The following is a 17,260-nucleotide window of genomic DNA, read 5'->3' as shown; positions in this document are numbered from 1 at the left end:
GGGCTGCTGGGAGGGCGGAGATGGTGCGCTGGGTGGCGGCTGTACCTGTAATGGCGGGGGGCACGGATGGTGCCACCCCCGCAAGGGAGCCCCCTTCCGAGGACGTGTCCGTGTCGCTGCAGGGTCCAGTCGTCCCCGTCGTGGAGCTCCCCTCGCCCTCCTTCTCACTGGTCCAGTCTGACTCTGTGGCATGGCCCTCCTGGGCCATGTGAGATGCAGCTCCCTCCTGCCCCGATGCCACTTCTCCTCCGCCTGATGATGCTGATGCACACAAGCACAGAAAGACAAACAAAAAGGGGGGGGGGGAGAGAGAAATAAAGGGATATTGATTACATGGATCTCCGGTACAGTTAGCGGACATGACAGACACAGATGCCCCCTGCACTAAGTTGCGCACTTGGGGTCCGCTACGCATTCCGTGGAACATGCCCTACACGCCTAGAGTTGACAACTGCACCCATGGATGACACGGCCCAGGGATGGCTGTACTGACAAACTACTGAGGGTGGTGGCTGGGGACACAGGGGCTTACGGGGGTGCCCAGCCTACAGATATCGCCCTGGCCTAGGGGGACCCACAGCCCTCCTCCCCCACCCAGACACCTCCACTGCGCGACAACAGAGTAGATAATGCTTGGACTCACCCCCTTGTGTCTGCTGTGCTGCCCTCACGCGCCCATCCAAATCAGGGTAGGCCACCGCCAGGATCCGGAACATCAGGGGGCTCAGTTGACGGCAGGCACCCCGCCTACGTTGGGAGGCCATCCCCAGCAGAGACTCGGCGGTCTTCTTGGTCCCGCGGCGGATGTCCTCCCACCTCTTGCGGCAGTGGGTGCCCCGTCGATGGTGGACCCCCAGGGTCCGGACTTCCTTGGCGATGGCACGCCAAATCCCGATCTTCTCATGGGCGCGGACCTATGTGACACGTACAGGGAGGGAGAAATACCACGTTCAAGTTTGTCAGCATTTTCCTTGCCAGTGGCCCAACGCCCCCCATCCCCGCCAGGCCCCCCGCCATGCCCCCCGCCAGGCCCAACATGCCCCCCATCCCCGCCAGGCCCCCCGCCATGCCCCCGCCAGGCCCAACATGCCCCCCATCCCCGCCATGCCCCCCGCCAGGCCCAACATGCCCCCCATCCCCGCCAAGCCCCCCGCCATGCCCCCCGCCAGACCCAACATGCCCCCCATCCCCGCCAGGCCCCCCGCCATGCCCCCCGCCAGGCCCAACATGCCCCCCATCCCCGCCATGCCCCCCGCCAGGCCCAACATGCCCCCCATCCCCGCCAGGCCCCCCGCCAGGCCCCCAAGCCAGCCAGTGGCCCCAAATCCAGATTGAATAAAACTCACTTGTTGGTCTGGAGGACCGTAGAGTAGCGCATACTGGGGGAGGACCCCATCCACAAGTTTCTCCAACTCCTCTCCAGTGAAGGCAGAGGCCCTTTCCCCAGGCGTAGCAGCCATTGTCCCTTCCAGACCGAGGTCACAGCAACACTTGCAGTATAGGTCCTCTCCTGTGAAAGTTCAAGTCGCAAGTGGATAAGTAGATAGAAAATGGCGGTCACGTCCGCGGCGGTGCGTACCGCGGCGGTGCGTCCCGCCACCGCCGGCGCCCTTCGCCATTGGCTCCTGAAACCCATAGGCTTCAATGTTAACCAATGCGGCTTCGCGCCGCGGTCTTCGCCCGCCGCGGTGTGCCACGCCAGCGCATTGACCTCACATCCCATTGTCACACTTCACAGGTCAGGCAGCCGCCATTTCCAGGGCCCACATGGCTCAATTTCAACTGCGTCACACAGGCCTAGGCCTTGCATAGCCACTCAGACACGCCATTCACTGCATAGAGAATCGTTTACTGTGCTAGCTGTGAGTACGTACCTGTGGGTTGCTTGACTGTGTGCTCCATGTTGTCCTTCCTAGGCACCGTCCGCTGGGTTGGGCGAGGAGACGGATGAATCCTCCCGTGTACCGACCGCTGGTGGACCTGTCGACAATGGAAGAACGCCACATTATCCTGACCTACCGTCTTAACCGTGCCACTATCCATGAACTGTGTGCCCAGCTGGAGCCCGACCTGATGTCCCCCATCCGCCAACCCACAGGGATTCCCCCTCTGGTGCAGGTCATGTCAGTACTCCATTTTTTGGCAAGTGGGTCATTTCAGACAACAGTGGGAATTGCTTCTGGGATGTCTCAGCCCATGTTTTCGAAGGTGTTATCCAGAGTGTTGTCTGCCCTGATGAAATCCGTGAGGAGCTACATCATTTTCCCTGAGGTGGGCGAATTGGCTACAGTAAAGGGTGATTTCTACGCCCTTGGACATATTCCCAACGTAATTGGTGCCATTGATGGGACCCATGTGGCTTTGGTTCCCCCAAGAGACAGGGAGCAGGTGTACAGGAACAGAAAAAATTACCATTCAATGAACATCCAGGTGGTGTGTTTGGCTGACCAGTACATCTCGCATGTAAATGCCAAATTCCCAGGGTCAGTGCATGACGCCTACATCCTCAGGAATAGCAGCATCCCTTACGTGATGGAACAGCTACAGAGACACCGTGTATGGCTAGTGGGGGACTCTGGGTACCCCAACCTGTCGTGGCTACTGACCCCAGTAAGGAATCCCCGGACCAGGGCAGAGGAACGGTACAATGAGGCCCATGGGCGTACTAGGAGGGTGATCGAACGCACCTTTGGCCTCCTAAAGGCCAGGTTTAGGTGCCTGCATATGACAGGTGGATCCCTAATGTACTCACCAAAGAAGGTGTGTCACATCATCGTGGCCTGCTGCATGCTTCACAACCTGGCTTTGCGCCGCCAGGTGCCTTTCCTGCAGGAGGATGGTCGAGACGGTGGTGATGTGGCAGCGGTGGAACCTGAGGAGAGTGACGAGGAGGAAGACGACGGGGCTGAAACAGACAACAGGGACAGAATCATTGAACAGTACTTCCAATAGGACACAGGTAACATTTCAAAGATAATTTAGTAAATGTTAACTACTCTCCGGCATCTCTGCTGCCTGTCTATTTGCCCCAGTGTATGATGACTGAGTTTTGGCTTTTCCCTCCCTATTTCAGATCTGGGGTCCCCACTACGAGTCCTGTGCTTCGTTTCCCCATGGACTACAGCTTTGTGGCAGCTGTTTGTTGACTTCACCATGTACAAGGACATATTTGCACTGTCATGTCAATTACAATATATTGAAATCACAGCCAGACTCCAGATATTTTGGTGCAAAATAGGTGTTTATTTAAGTGCTCAAAATGGGATGGGTGGTTTCAAGTGGGTGGGGGCTATGGTGAAGGAATGTCCATGGCAGAGTCCAGAGTAACAGTCACACAGGTGCATTGTCCAGAGGCCTGTGGAGAGATGGAGCATGGGCAGTTCAAGGATGGACAGGGTGACAATGTGGGACAGTGGGATGACATCAGGTGGTATCCATTGCTGGCGGGGGTCTTGACATCCTACTCTGATATCTTGTGAGATCTCAGGGCCCTCTTGCAGGGTGGTTCTTCTCCTGCAGGAGGTGGGGGTCTGGTGGGCTGCTGCTGTGCGGGGGCCTCCTGTCCACTAGCGCCGGCGGAGGTGGTTGGCTGTTCTTGGTCCAGGCTAGTGGCAGGGGCCCTTTGTTGTTGTTGAGTGTCCGCCCTGGTGTTGACGAGGTCCTGCAGCAGCCCTACCATGGTAACCAGGGTGGTGTTGATGGCTCTGATGTCCTCCCTGTACCCCCGATAGTGTTCCTCCTGCAGTACCTGGATCTCCTGGAACCGGGCCAGTACCGTCGCCATCGTCTCCTGGGAGCGGTTGTATGCTCCCATGATGGTGGTGAGGACCTCGTGGAGAGTGGGTTCCCTGGGCCTCTCCTCCCCCCCCTGTCGCACAGCTGCCCTCCGAGTTGCCCTGTTTCCCTGGGCCTCTGCCCCCTGGCCGGTGTGCCCACTACCACTGCCCCCAGGTCCCTGTTGTTGTTGGGGTGGTGGGTTATCCTGGGTGCCCTGTAGTGGTAGACACACCGCAGATTGACGCGCCCTGGAGACAGAGGCATGGGCCCGCTGGGTGGGAGCTGTGCTGGTGTTCCCAGAGGGGTTTGGGTCTGTAGTGGCCTGGGCCTGTGTGAGGGGAACCGACTGTCCAGAGGTCCCCGATGGTCCGGGCTGGTCATCGGTGTCCAGGTCGACAGAGCTGCTGTCATCGCTGACGGCCTCTTGGGTGGGGGGTGTGGAGAATTCTGGCCCCTCCGCCGCGGTGTGTTGACGGTCGGGTCCTGCAGGGGTATAGAGGTATGGTTATAGTTTCAATGTGTGGCATATGGGTGTATCTATGGGTTCTCGTGTCCCCAAGTGCTGGCATTCGTGTGTGGGGGCTTTGGTGAGGGTGGCTTGTGGGGGGGATGTGTATATGCATTGGGCATGCTTTGGTGATGGGTGTCCATGCTTAGTGGACGCATGCAGGCCTAGGTTTTGGGATGTGTGGGTTGTGATGGTGAGACATTGGCGGGGAATAGGTGTGCTGGGGGTGGGGGTGAGGATGGTGGTGGGGTGAGGGTGGGGGTGAGGATGGGGGTGGGGGTGAGGGTGGGGTTCGAGGATGGGGGTGAGGGTTGGGGTATGATTTGGCATGCAGGTGGGGGGGAAGCAGTATTGAAGCTTCAACTTACCAGTATCCATTCCTCCGCCGACTCCTGCGAGGCCGTCAGGATGCAGGATGTTCAAGACTTCCTCCTCCCATGATGTGAATTGTGGGGGTTGAGGTGGGGGTCCTCCGCCAGTCTTCTGCACGGCGATGTTGTGCCTGGATACCATGGAACGCACCTTCCCCCGTAGGTCGTTCCATCGCTTCCTGATGTCTTCCCGATTTCTGGGGTGCTGTCCCACTGCGTTGACCCTGTCGACAATCCTCTGCCATAGCTCCGTCCTCCGGGCAATGCTGGTGTATTGTATCTGTGTGCCGAACAGCTGGGGCTCTACCCGAACGATTTCCTCCACCATGACCCTGAGTTCTTCGTCTGTGAAGCGGGGTTGTCTTTGGGGTGCCATGGGGTGGTGTGTATGATGTGTGGGGTGGAGTATGTGTATTTAAGTGAGTTGAGTGTGGTGGTGTGTGTTGTTTTGTGTGTGGATAGTGTGTGGGTGATGGTGTTGAGTGGCTGTGGCTGTTAGTTTGTGGATGCTGGTGTCTCGCTCTGGCCTTCTTTCAGAATTTTTTTGCGTAGGGGTTTGTGGGTGATGTGGGTGGGTGTTTTATATTGTATTGTGTGTGTGGGAGTGGTGTGTGTATGTGTATCAGGTGTGTGGGATTCAAATCGTCCAATGTGGCTGAGTTTTGTTCGTTTGTGTGTATTCTGACCGCGGTGGTGTGTCCCGCCAATGGAATACCGCGTTTGAATGACCGCCGGGTGGATTCGTGGGTCGTAATGGCATGGGCGTATTTCTGTTGGCGTGGCGGTGGAGGTTTGGTCACCTCCACCTTTCCGCCGACCGCTGGTCTGGCGGTCGGTTGTGGCTGTCGGATTTTCGGAGGTTTGCCTTCTGCGGGTCAGAATGACCGTGGCGGGTTTCCGCGGCCGCGGCGGTGTTATGGCGGTCTTCTGACCGGCGGTAAGTGCATTTTACCGCCGGGGTCAGAATGACCACCTAAGTCAGAAGGTAACTTTTTAACCGAGGCCTCCCGCGACCTGTAGCCGAGCAGGGCTCCATCGCGGTCGGCCCGAAACTTTGACTTTGCCCCGGTCGAGGTGCAACCAGATGACCCGATTGGCACTTTTTGTTTCTAAGTGCTAGAAAAATAATAATTCTTTAAAAATTCATATCTCCGGTTCCCCTTATCCGATTTTATTTGTTTTGGTGTCATTTTAAAGATAAAAATATAAACCATTTTTCATAAATTGGTTTTGGATTTTTAAACTGTTTCCTGTGTTTTATTTAATTATTGTTTTGTGATATTTGAATGCTTTACACTCTGTCTCCTAAGTTAAGCCTTGACGCTCGTTGCCAAGCTACCAAGGGTTGAGCTGGGGTTAATTTACTGAGACCTAACTGGACCTAGGTGGAGGTTAGTGGCTTGTTGCTAGGTGTAGGTACCTACCTGCCCTTACCAATAACCCATTTTCCAACAGTAAGGAAATTGGTAAAGGTTAAGGTTTTCAGATTCGATGATACAAAGTGGAGAGAAAATGTCGCCCATAGAACCTACTGTGACTTTCCCAGAACCTTGGAGCTTTCCAATGCTTGTTCGAGGATGTTTTCGATGTTCTAGTGATAGTGTGAATAGATTAGGTTTTTATGCTTCAACAGCTTGAGCAAATCGCAGGTGAACTGTAATGTTTGTGAGGGTTTATGAAGTTTGCATACTCCAAATGAAGTTGTTGAAGGAGTTTGCATACTCCAAAGTGTAAAAGTAGGGAAGTCGTCAACCTTCACATGTGTGTGGCGCTTTGTGCTAAAAAATTACCCATGTGGTTGTTGGTATATGGACCCTGCATGGTCTAGGACTCCGGAGTATTGAAAAGTGTATGAGACACTAGTTTTTTGTTGTAATTTGTCTGGTTTAATAGGTCAATCGGGCGTGGTTGACAACCTCGAGAGTGCGTGTTAAGGGAGGTGAAAGGTTTTTTGACTGAGGTTTGGCGAGTCCTATGTGCACCAGGACAGACCCAATGACCAGTTGAGAGTGAAATTTGCAGGTCAAATTTTGCTTGTGAATCAGGGAAACTGAGAAAGAAAGTGTAGCATTTAGAGCGAAAAAGGCCATCAGTGAAAAATCAGTAAGGTTTCTGAAGCTATTGTGTTACCTACCTGTAGTAAAACAGACACATTGGGTTTTGATTTTACTTAGTGCTCCCAATATTTTGCATTAGTTTTGTGTGAAATTGAGTTGAGAAGGGCAAGCCAAAAGACTTTGTCAGCCGCTGTATGTGCGAGTGTGACTTCATTAGAGCAGCGCTGGGATAGGTCGGTTAGTGAGAAAGGTCGTGAGCTGATTGGTAGAGAACCGTGAAGCGTAATTGGTTGAGAAGGTTGGCAAAAAGAATTTTGGGATTAAAAGTCACTGCCTGATTTGATCGAAAGTAGTGTAAAATACCGAAGATGACATTTTTCAAAGATTTAAAGATTGCCCTAAGGGGAGATACGTTCATACCAGCTAGAATAGGAGAAGGTACACTGCCAGAAGGTACACCTGCCTATATCGTATATGAAGAGCTGGGTGCTGCATCATGTCTTTGGCTGAAACAGTGGTGAAAAGAGACAGAGAAAGATGGGAGCTTAGCTTTTTCTGCCCATGCAACATTTAATTTGAGGATTTTAGAGAATTTGAGGATGGTGCTATATGATCTGAAACCTCCTCCGAGACCAGCACAGTTCGAAGCTTTAGCAATTTGGGAACTAGTAGCTAGGCAGCAACAGCAGCTGACATTTGAGAGAAGAATGAGAAAAGCTGAGAAGACACTAGCGGAGGCTAGATGGGAGAGTGATCAGAACTTTTGGAGAACGGAGACTTTACAGGGAATTAAATTGTTTCCTGCAATAACACAGGAGAACAGGAATGAGGCCGGAAAGAGCACTGAAAGGAGGGATTCCTGTCCTTCTGATGACAAAGAGCAGAGATCGACAGAGTCTAGAAAGTCTTTGACACATTATGAAGAGTCAGATGATGATGAGTTAATTTTACAGTTACTGAGTAATCGTCCCCCACCACATGCAGCACATGAGAGAAGCTAAAGCACCAGTGTAGACCCTACAGCCCCGATACCAGTCGAATTGCCCCAGAGCCAGATACAGGTTAGCCAAAGTGGACCCACTACTTCAGCAATTCAAAGGCCTATGCCTTAGATGGATATTCCCAGAATTTACTCAGATGTACCTATTGTAGATACCGCAACAAACCTGGTAGTGCCGACAGGACAAGCTTACCAAAAGCCGACATTGGTCCAGATAGAGTCTACTCCAAATTTGATGTCCCCGATGCAGACACAGATGATCCCGAGATACACTCACATAGCAGGATCATAGACAGAAATGCATGCGTTGGCAAGTCAGAATACAGGAATAATGTACCCGAGAGGCCCAAATGTCGTATCAAGTCCAGATGCAATGTCAGTACCAGTCACCATAGGTCCAGTCATACCATTGTTCGCCCAGGGAACTAACGGAAACCGTGAGCAGAAAATCCTGAACCCAAGCAGAGCGAGGGAAAGACTTGAAGATGCATGAATGACAACCCCCATGAGACCAACTTCCAATGGAACAGGTCCGTTAATTAATTTAAGTCCTATCAGGACTCCTCCGAATAATGAGGTGAGATCATACATAGGTCCTAATCCAAGCATGGTGACACCAGAGACCCCAAACCTAACACTACAGCAAGTGCCAGGTGTAAGAAATAACAACGTTTCATTACAGAGTTTGACAGCACAGCAGTTAAGTGAATGGTCAGAAAAATTGAGTAGCAATCAAGGAGATTCCTGGGGAGGAAGTGCCCTGAATTTGACCAGGCTCAGACTAGAGGCAGAAGACCTAAATGAGGGAACGATGGGGTAGGACAGAATTGACACATTCAGAGAAGATGAGTTGCGTTACTTGTACAAGCTGATTACTAACAAAGCAGGAATACTACATAAGAAATTGGCTGACCTAGCAGAGAAATATGATATAGACCTTGAGAAAACAAAGCACTTGAGAAGGAGTTACAAGTTAGATTTTGACACAAAAGATTTTGAAAACATGAGAGTTCCAGGAAGGAAAATTCACTTTAGGGAATTGATTCAGAGCATTCAAATATGGGGAGCATTAGACAAGCAAGAGGTAGAGGTTGTGGAGGAATGGGAAATGTGACCCGTGGTCCTGATTTGAGTACTGTGGTTGTTCAGGGTGATGTGCAAGGAATAGAGTGATTGTTGCCATGTCATGCTTGCGGAGACCTCGGACATTGGAAATGGTAGTGTCTGATGGTAAGTCAGGAAGGTGTTGTTCAGCAAATGAGCGAAATCAGTTCTTTCCCCAATATGAGAAGACCGAGAATGAGAGGACACAATCCAAATTTCAAAGCAATGAGAATCAGATGCAAGGTTTTCAACCCATGCAACAGATGCAATTGCCACATTTGCAGCTGCCCCTTTTGCAGCAAATGCAATTGCAAGTTCAAATGGTACCAAGACAGCAAATTCAAATACCTCAAGCACCAATGGAGCAGCAGAAGGTGACGCTTCCTCAGCAGGTCACAGGTCAAAGATTTAATCAGAGTAATAACACAGTGCACCAATTCCCATTACACAGTGAGGATGGAATAAATTATGATTGGGTGAGTGACAATTCGGATGAGGAAGAATGCTTCTTGGCAGCTTCACTAGAAGTAGATCAGAAAGGTCCATATGTGAAGGGAAAAGTAATGGGTAACAAAGTCTAATTTGTAGTTGACACAACAGCTACACGCGCTGCAGTGAGCACTGCGGAAGATGGAAACGTGCCCCTTTCAGGGAAAACAGTTCGGAATGTAGGAGTTGCAAATCAGTATTTGACAAACCCAATTACAGAACCAGTTCAGGTTCAAATTGGCAACTTTAAAGGATAACACAAATTTGTGGTTTGTGACTTGAGTCCAGCATCCTTACTGGGAAGGGACTTGTTGTGCAAAACAAGATGTTCAATTATTTGCTCAAATTATGAACTTGTCGTTCAGACAAATAGTGATGATGAAGATGACTGGCCCACAGACACCAATTGTGACACAGTGAATGAGGAGTACCCGTTGATCGGTTTCTTTCCAGTTTTCAAAGTTAGAGCTCTTCTTTCTGACTTACAGGGAACAGTCAAGATGTAAGTGTGGGTTTTTACCAGAAAAGACATTGGTCTAATAAAAGGAGTTGAACCAGCTAAGGTCCCAGTCGAGCCAAATGTGATTTTTCCCAGATTCCACAATATCACATGACCCAAGAGATGACTGAAGGGAGTGCACCCATAATTGCAGAATTTGTAAACCAAGGTGTTTTGAAAGAGATGTCGAGCAGCCCGTGTAACTCACCAATGATGAGATTGTGAAATTCATGCAGGAAATTCTGAATTGTTCAGGAATTGAGGAAGGTAAATTACATTGTGATTAAATGTTGTCCTGTGGTGCAAAATCCAGCAGTGATTTGGTTTCAGATCCCATGTGATGCTGAATGGTTCACGTAGTAGACCTTTCACAAGCATTCTTTTCTGTACCTCTTCATGAGGATAGTCAATTTCTCTTCTATTTTAAATTTTTGGATCAAGTTTACTGTGGGTGTAGAATTCCTAAAGGGTTTTCAGAGTCATCATCTATTTTCAACCAGATCTTGAAAAAGAAACTGGAGTTGTTGGAAATGCCATTCTAATCGAAATTGGAACAGTACCTTGATGATCTGTTAGTCGCATCAAGGACAAAAGAGACATGCAAGTATGATACCATTGCCTTACTGAACCATTTATGGAAGAACGGACATAAAGTGTCCCCAGCTAAACTGCAGTACTGTCAGAAAGAAGTGAAATATTTGGGTCACCTAATTGAGAAGGGAATTAGGAAAATATCCAGAGAAGGGTAACAACCATATTGCAGATGAATCTACCAGCAACACAGAGAGATGTCAGGATGTTTTAGGAATGGTGTTGTATTGTCGCCAGTGGCTTCCCAATTTTTCACTCATTTCAAAGCCCCTGCAGAAGCTGACTCACAAAGAATATACTGATCCCCTAGTGTTAGACCAAGCCTGTATGAAATCCTTTACTGAGCTGAAAGTCTGTGCAAAGCCCCGGCTTTGGGAATGCCTGATTACACAAAACCCTTTGTGATGTATGTTCTTTGTATGTCTTGACTCAAGTCCATGGTGGTCTAAACCACCCAGTAGCACATTTTTCAGCTACTTTGGACCCAGTTGCAGCAGCTTTACCAGGCTGTCTGAGGTCCGTTGCAGCGGTTGGACTGAGCCTCACTCAGAGTGAGAGCATTGTGATGGGACATCCTTTAACTGTTATGGTCCTTCACTCCATTGAAATTTTACTCACCAGAACCATGACTCAGCATCTCACAAGTGCCAGGCTGACGCGTTATGAAACCGTCATCCTGGCGTCCCCTAATGTATCCATCAAAAGGTGTAGAGTGCTTAACCCGGCAACTTTGCTTCCAAAGGAGAATGTGGAAATTGACAATTGAATGCAGTTGAACATGACTGTCTGGAAGTAACTGAACTGTGCACAAAAACAAGACTTGATATTAGAGATACCCTATTGGAAAAAAATTACCAAATTATTTTTGTTGATGGTTCCTGTTTAATAGACAACATGGGAACATTGAGAGCAGGCTACGCTGTGTGCACAATTTCAGGTATACTCGAAGTGTCTTGGCTTCGAGGACTGTATTTGCGCAAGTGGTAGAACTGATATCCCTTACTAGAGCATGCCATGTTTCTGCACAGCTTAAAGATACTATTTATACGGGCAGCCATTATGGATTTGGAATAGTCTACGACTTTCGTCAGCTGTGGTCACAGAGAGGCTTCCTAACCTCTTTTGGTTCACCAGTGAGAAACAATGAACAAATACATGAATTATTACAAGCCGTTTAAATGCCTCAAACAATTGCCATGGTGAAATGCAGTGCACACCTGAAATCACAAGATTTTGTTTCACTGGGACCCGAAGGTGAAATGTATCCAAATTATGCATTGAATGTTATATATACTTTGGAAGAATTTAAAGCATTTCAGGATAATGTTGATAAAGATGAGAATAGTTATTGGGTAAAATTAAAATGTGTTCAACGTGAAGATGACGTCTGAGTGTCTGGGGAGGGACAAGGAGCTCTGCCTAATAGCCTGTTGACTCAAATGGCTAGATAATATCATGGTCAACCACATGTTGGGAGGGATGCCATGGTCTGTACCTTCAAACAAGCTTGGTTCAATCCGAAATTTAGACAGGTTGCTGAAGTAGTTAGCCATCATTGAGTCAGCTGCCAACAGATGAATATGGGTAAAGGGACAGTGGTCAACACGAGCCACATTGGAAGAGCGGGAGGTCCATTTAGCAGAATGCTGATGGATTTCATCCTCCTGTATGTGGAGGTTTGAGATATGTGTTAGTGATTATTTGCATCTTTAGTCACTGGATTGATACTTACCCCACATGAAGGAATGACAACCTCACAGTAGCAAAGTTACTGCTGAGGGAACTGATACCAAGTTTTGACAAGTTAACAAATGCTATTAACAAATGCTTGATGTTGCTCAGTTGCTGAACCTAGATGTATGCTATTTCTATTGTGCAGTTGTTCTTGCTATTGGTTTGTACTGTGACTCTAGAGTGTCTAGTGATCAATGCATTCATTAAATTGAGATTCTTTAGACGGTTTGGTCAACCAGTGTTTTTCTTATATGTGTTTCAGATGGTGTTGAGATTAATTTATGTGATATTAGCATTGTTAATATAGGGAAATAAACTTTCTAACTTGTACTAAAAGGTGTGGTCATTCATGGCCAAATGGGTCATGGTGCATGAAGATTATTGACTCCAAAGGTTATTAATATCATTGATGATTTGTGTTGAATTGGGATTTATGTTGGGAATTACTCTAAGCGCAGTCAAAAGGTCCATTGAACTTCTAACGCGTCCCCTTATAAATTAAAGAAATGAAACAAAATAAGGTCAGACGCGCTAACAGTTTTCTTTTCACTGTGGATGGGGTCACAGGGCCTTGAGATCAGGTAGCCACTATTGCAAGAGGGCCAATGGAAAATAGTTACCAAAAAACGTGCTTATATTTTCAGCAGTTCAATTTTAGGCAACTCAACTTCATCTAATTTCCCAAATCAGAGAGTGAGCCCTGGAACCTATCAACCAAGGAATCGTCCCTCTGCTCAAAGGAAAACTTTGAGTGTCATCTGCATAGGACAAAAGTACCACGTAAATATTAAAGAAGAGAAGGGCTTAGTGTGGCGCCTTGAGGAACCCAATGTTTTAGCTCCTTATGCTTTTAAGGTAAAGGGTGAAATGGACAGCCTGCACCCTATCCAGCAGAAAGGAATCTACCACCAGTTTGGCAGGGGATGTTCATATGCCACATAGGGAGATGGAAAATCTGTGGCCAAAATAAGCCAGTTATATGTTTGGATTTGGTGGTTTAACACAATGTTAACACTTTACAGTTGCTCCAAAACTCCTTTCGAAATCACAAATATGCTTTTGCCATTGAAGCTCTCTTGTAGTCAAATGGGGTTGGTCCTTCATTTATAGGGGATTGTGCCAACCAAATCAGATTTTCACAATCAGCCCTGACAATTGTTCCCAGTGTTACATTTGGCCAGTAGGTGCAGCTCGTGAAGGAAGAGATACATGTATATTATGTACAAGGCCCTTAGCATCCTCCATAACCACTAGGGGTCCTGTTTGATCGCTCACACAGAGTGTCAGGTTGAACTGGCTATTCCTGAGGACACAGATACGCCAGGTTAAGCAGAGACCCACTAACTCAGTGTACCCTTGCGTAGATGCCTGAGGGCATTTTCTAAGGAAATTTGGCACCCGGGGATGAGTTGTTTCAGTAGAAGCAAAACCCGCTGGCACTGCACAATGTTGTTTAGGAAATGTGCAGTGCTAATTTGTAAGGAAACACAAGCGTAGGGGCCCAACCGTTTTCTTTGGAGCCTGCTTCTGGCACTGCCAAATGCCATGGGTGTCTGAATACCCTTAATTCAACTTCACGCTTCTTTCATCCCCCACCCTAGACTTACTGTCGCTTTATCACAATTCTGCAGGTTCTTTTTATCACACTTTTCCAGCTTTATTACTACAGGTTTACTATCTTTTCCTTCTCCCCTCATTCGCCCTTGTCCACCACACAACACTCACACAAATTAACCGCTGCAAAAAATCCCCTGATTTATTAAAAAGGCAACGACCATGTATTTCCACAAATAAAAAGGAACACATTTTGCTTGACCTCGAAAGCGTACTACTATTCAAACAGAAACTAAACGTTTTTTTAAATATATATATATTTCTGATTAGCTAACTATGCTGTTCACTTGTGTTTTTATTGAATTCCCGCCGTGTTAACATTGTTCTAGCTGATCGTGGTGGACTTCAGATTCAGCCTGCAGAGACCTTATCTGATCATCACGCTTAAGGTAGTTGGACAAGTGCACTGTTCCGTCAATTCACTAGGCTGTATGTGTCCTCAGGAAGGGAAAAGAGCTGGAATGCGTCCTACACTGCACAGGGTATCGGTGACACCTCAATCTGGCCCATCATACAGAATAAAACACGTGGCCATCACAGCTAATGCGTTTCCCTGTTTTTCATCACTGGCTTCACATTCTGGCATTCTGCACGCCTGGCTCCCGAGGCTGCGAAAGCTAGTTCGATGTTATTAACATCAGTATCGTAATGTAACGTCTCTTTAACACGTATCCTATTGGCGTCAACAGGCCTCAATGTGAGTGAAACGTTAAAAATTGGAAGTGATGCATTTTTCTCTTTTTTTATGAGTGAAGGGATATTGCTTGCTTCTATCTCTTCCTGCACGTTTTGGATCGACACTGAGCACGTTTAATGCTTTTCATTCGTTTTCTTTTGCATGTTCTTCCTGTTGTTATGCGATGAACACTTATTACATGCGTTATGAAGTATAATAAGATGATATCCCTACGATTACCCAAATTATGGCAAGCTGTTGTAAAGCTTGACTGTTAAATGGTGTCCTTATTCTTGTATGTAAAATGTATTTATTTCGGCTGCCATCTTCCAATAAGTTCCGATTGCTAAGTACAAACAGTGGTATTTTTTTTTTTTGCAAAGGGCAGGTGTGTGTTAGATGCGCATTTTGCGCAGCGAGTGCTTGGAATATCAACATACTATTATTCTGAAAGAGATTCTGAGTCTCTTTAATATGATATTTGACATCATGAAAGGGCGGCTATTGAGCAAGACAAAAGGGAAACAATGCTTGGAGCCTTTTGTGTATAAAGAAATGTGGTAGCTTTGAAACCCGTTTTAAATCTGAGGCACAGGTTCTCAGGGACATGGCTTGGTAAGTAAGATTGAGGGTGAGGGTGAGCTTCAGATTTTCCTACAGTCACGCTGGCATCTAATGTTAAAATACATAATAGGACAAGCGGGCTGCATGAGAGGGGCGTAAGAGGCAGTGGAAGTGGAGAGCAATGCTGATTGGTAGGAGTACTAAGAAAGAAAACACAATGGGTCAAATTTACAAGGCCCTAGCGCCTCCTTGCTCCACACTAGAATTATTTTTGGTATGCTAATGTGGCTCAAGGAGGCAATTTTCACCTCGCCATATTCACAAAGTGGCGCAATGTATGCATTGCACCACTTTGTGACCCCTTGCGCCACATTATGCCTGCGTCAGGCATAATGTATGTAAGGGGGGCTTTCCGGCATCAGAAGGCCCGCAAATTTGGCACACCATTTTTGTTGTCATTTTTAATGACTGCTCAAAACAGACATTAAAGTGACGCACCCATTTTAATCAATGTGCCTCCTTGCACTTTGCTACACTACCGCAAAAAATGTTGACACTGGTGCAGCAAAGCACCAGAATAGTGTCAAAAATGTTGATGCTATTGGGCTTACATGTGCCATGGTGCGACGTACTGTAAATACAGTGGCAGCCATTGTGTTGTTAGGTGGGGCAGGGTCAAAGCAAGAAAAATGTTGCAGTAGCACTGGTGCGCCAGTTTCTTGTAAATATGCCCCAATATTTGGTATTCAATTACCAACTTTTTCAAGGACTTTCAAAACAGTGTGTGTGCTTTTTCATTTGTGTGCATGTAAAAATTCCTGGTGAAATCCAACAGATACCTCACCCAACTATTTATCATACAGTGAATTTATAAGGCAGATCTAACACCCAAAACAACCCACTGAAGCTACGCTCCTGCAGGTTATGCTAAGAAATGGCTATTTCATTACATCTACGTTTGCCACAACTACTGCATTACGTGAACCCCAGTCCCCCGGGGTTGCTTCTGGGAAGTGCACATGTAATGCATTAGCCTACCAGTGGCATGTCTAAGTATAATGCGGCAGCCATGTTTCAGCATAACCTTTGTGTTAGATCTGAAATGTGCAATGCATAAAGCACCATATCATAATATCTGTATCAAATATTTTATGCTTAAACCTTAATTCCATTACCGTGGCCGATTCTGTTGAGGCAGTAGTAACCGAAGTCATATGACAGGAAGCAATGACGATCACTCCTTCAGCTGATGAACGTGTTCACAAAAAACTAAAACAAACTGAAAGAAAAGGTGCTATTCAATTTCAGTATATGTTTAAGGAATTCCTGTTCTCTATTTATATGTTTTATCTACTGTATGTTAGTTGGTGATCCACAGCATTAATTATTTTTGCTTATTATTTGATTGGACATAATAGCATTAGAAATAGTAGAGGCAGTGGTAGAAAGAGTGGACATAGTTTTAAAAGTAGTAGTAGTAGAGTTAGTACAAGAGGCAGTCGGTCTGCTAATCTTTATTCAGTAAATCAAAGTGACCATAAACGACACAACACATACATTCAATGAAATTGCAATTAAAATGAACAATATGAATTAAAAGTCATAAAATTAATTCAACATACCCAATGAAATTCAAATGCACAGGCTACAAAAATATACACACTCACCAAAGGAGAGCTGAACAGTATTAAAAATAAAAAAAGGGAAGTCGAACAACATCGATATTCATATGAAAAGTGCAGGGGGCAATCCAAACAATACTCAGTTCACCCAGTTATACAAAGTGATACCTCACACAGATATTATTAGGCAAAAAATGTTAAAAGCAAAAACTGCTACCCACCTTATTGTAAAAGTGCCCTTCAACGTATGGCACTTTGTATGTAGATTGCTACCATATAACTATGGAACGAAGATAGTGATTATATATAAACCATTGCCTGTCCGCACTGCCTATGGTCAGCTTGTCTTAAAATATGGAGTACATAGTGTTTCCTTAATTCTGCATAAGGTTTGCAAACAAAAAAAGTGCATAGTGCACTGAGAGGAAAAAGAGTCACTGGTGCACATAGGCAAATTGTTAGAAAAAGAACCAGGTTCTAGCAAGGCAACCAGAAAGTGTACAGTATTCAGTTTCTGTCTCGTCAAAAAAATCTGTGTTGAATGTTTGAGACCCAGTATGGTAAGGATCCATGCTGGCTGAGGGTCCTATCAGCCTATGGTTTAGAACTAAATGCTTCCCAGATTCATTACGCACTCTGTCAGCATTACAGTAA

General features: G+C 46.8%; 1 protein-coding gene across 43 annotated transcripts in view; it reads left to right on the top strand.

Annotated features, from left to right (window-relative positions):
* TRDN (triadin) overlaps positions 1–17,260 on the top strand; it is a 1,868,677-nt gene that overhangs the window by 1,761,073 nt on the left and 90,344 nt on the right. Inside the window, exon 53 of one of the 43 annotated variants that reach the window (XM_069234785.1) lies at positions 14,074–14,133. The exons of the other annotated variants lie outside the window; for them this stretch is intronic. Coding sequence (XP_069090886.1) covers positions 14,074–14,132 — 59 coding nt within the window. The 3' untranslated portion in view covers position 14,133. The remainder of the gene's footprint in view (positions 1–14,073; positions 14,134–17,260) is intronic. 43 annotated transcript variants of the gene reach the window in all.

This window comes from Pleurodeles waltl, chromosome 5 (assembly GCF_031143425.1).
Source record: "Pleurodeles waltl isolate 20211129_DDA chromosome 5, aPleWal1.hap1.20221129, whole genome shotgun sequence".
Taxonomy (NCBI): Eukaryota; Metazoa; Chordata; class Amphibia; order Caudata; family Salamandridae; genus Pleurodeles; species Pleurodeles waltl.
Note: the sequence above shows the minus strand (reverse complement) of the source record. Positions and strands in the feature narration are given on the sequence as shown.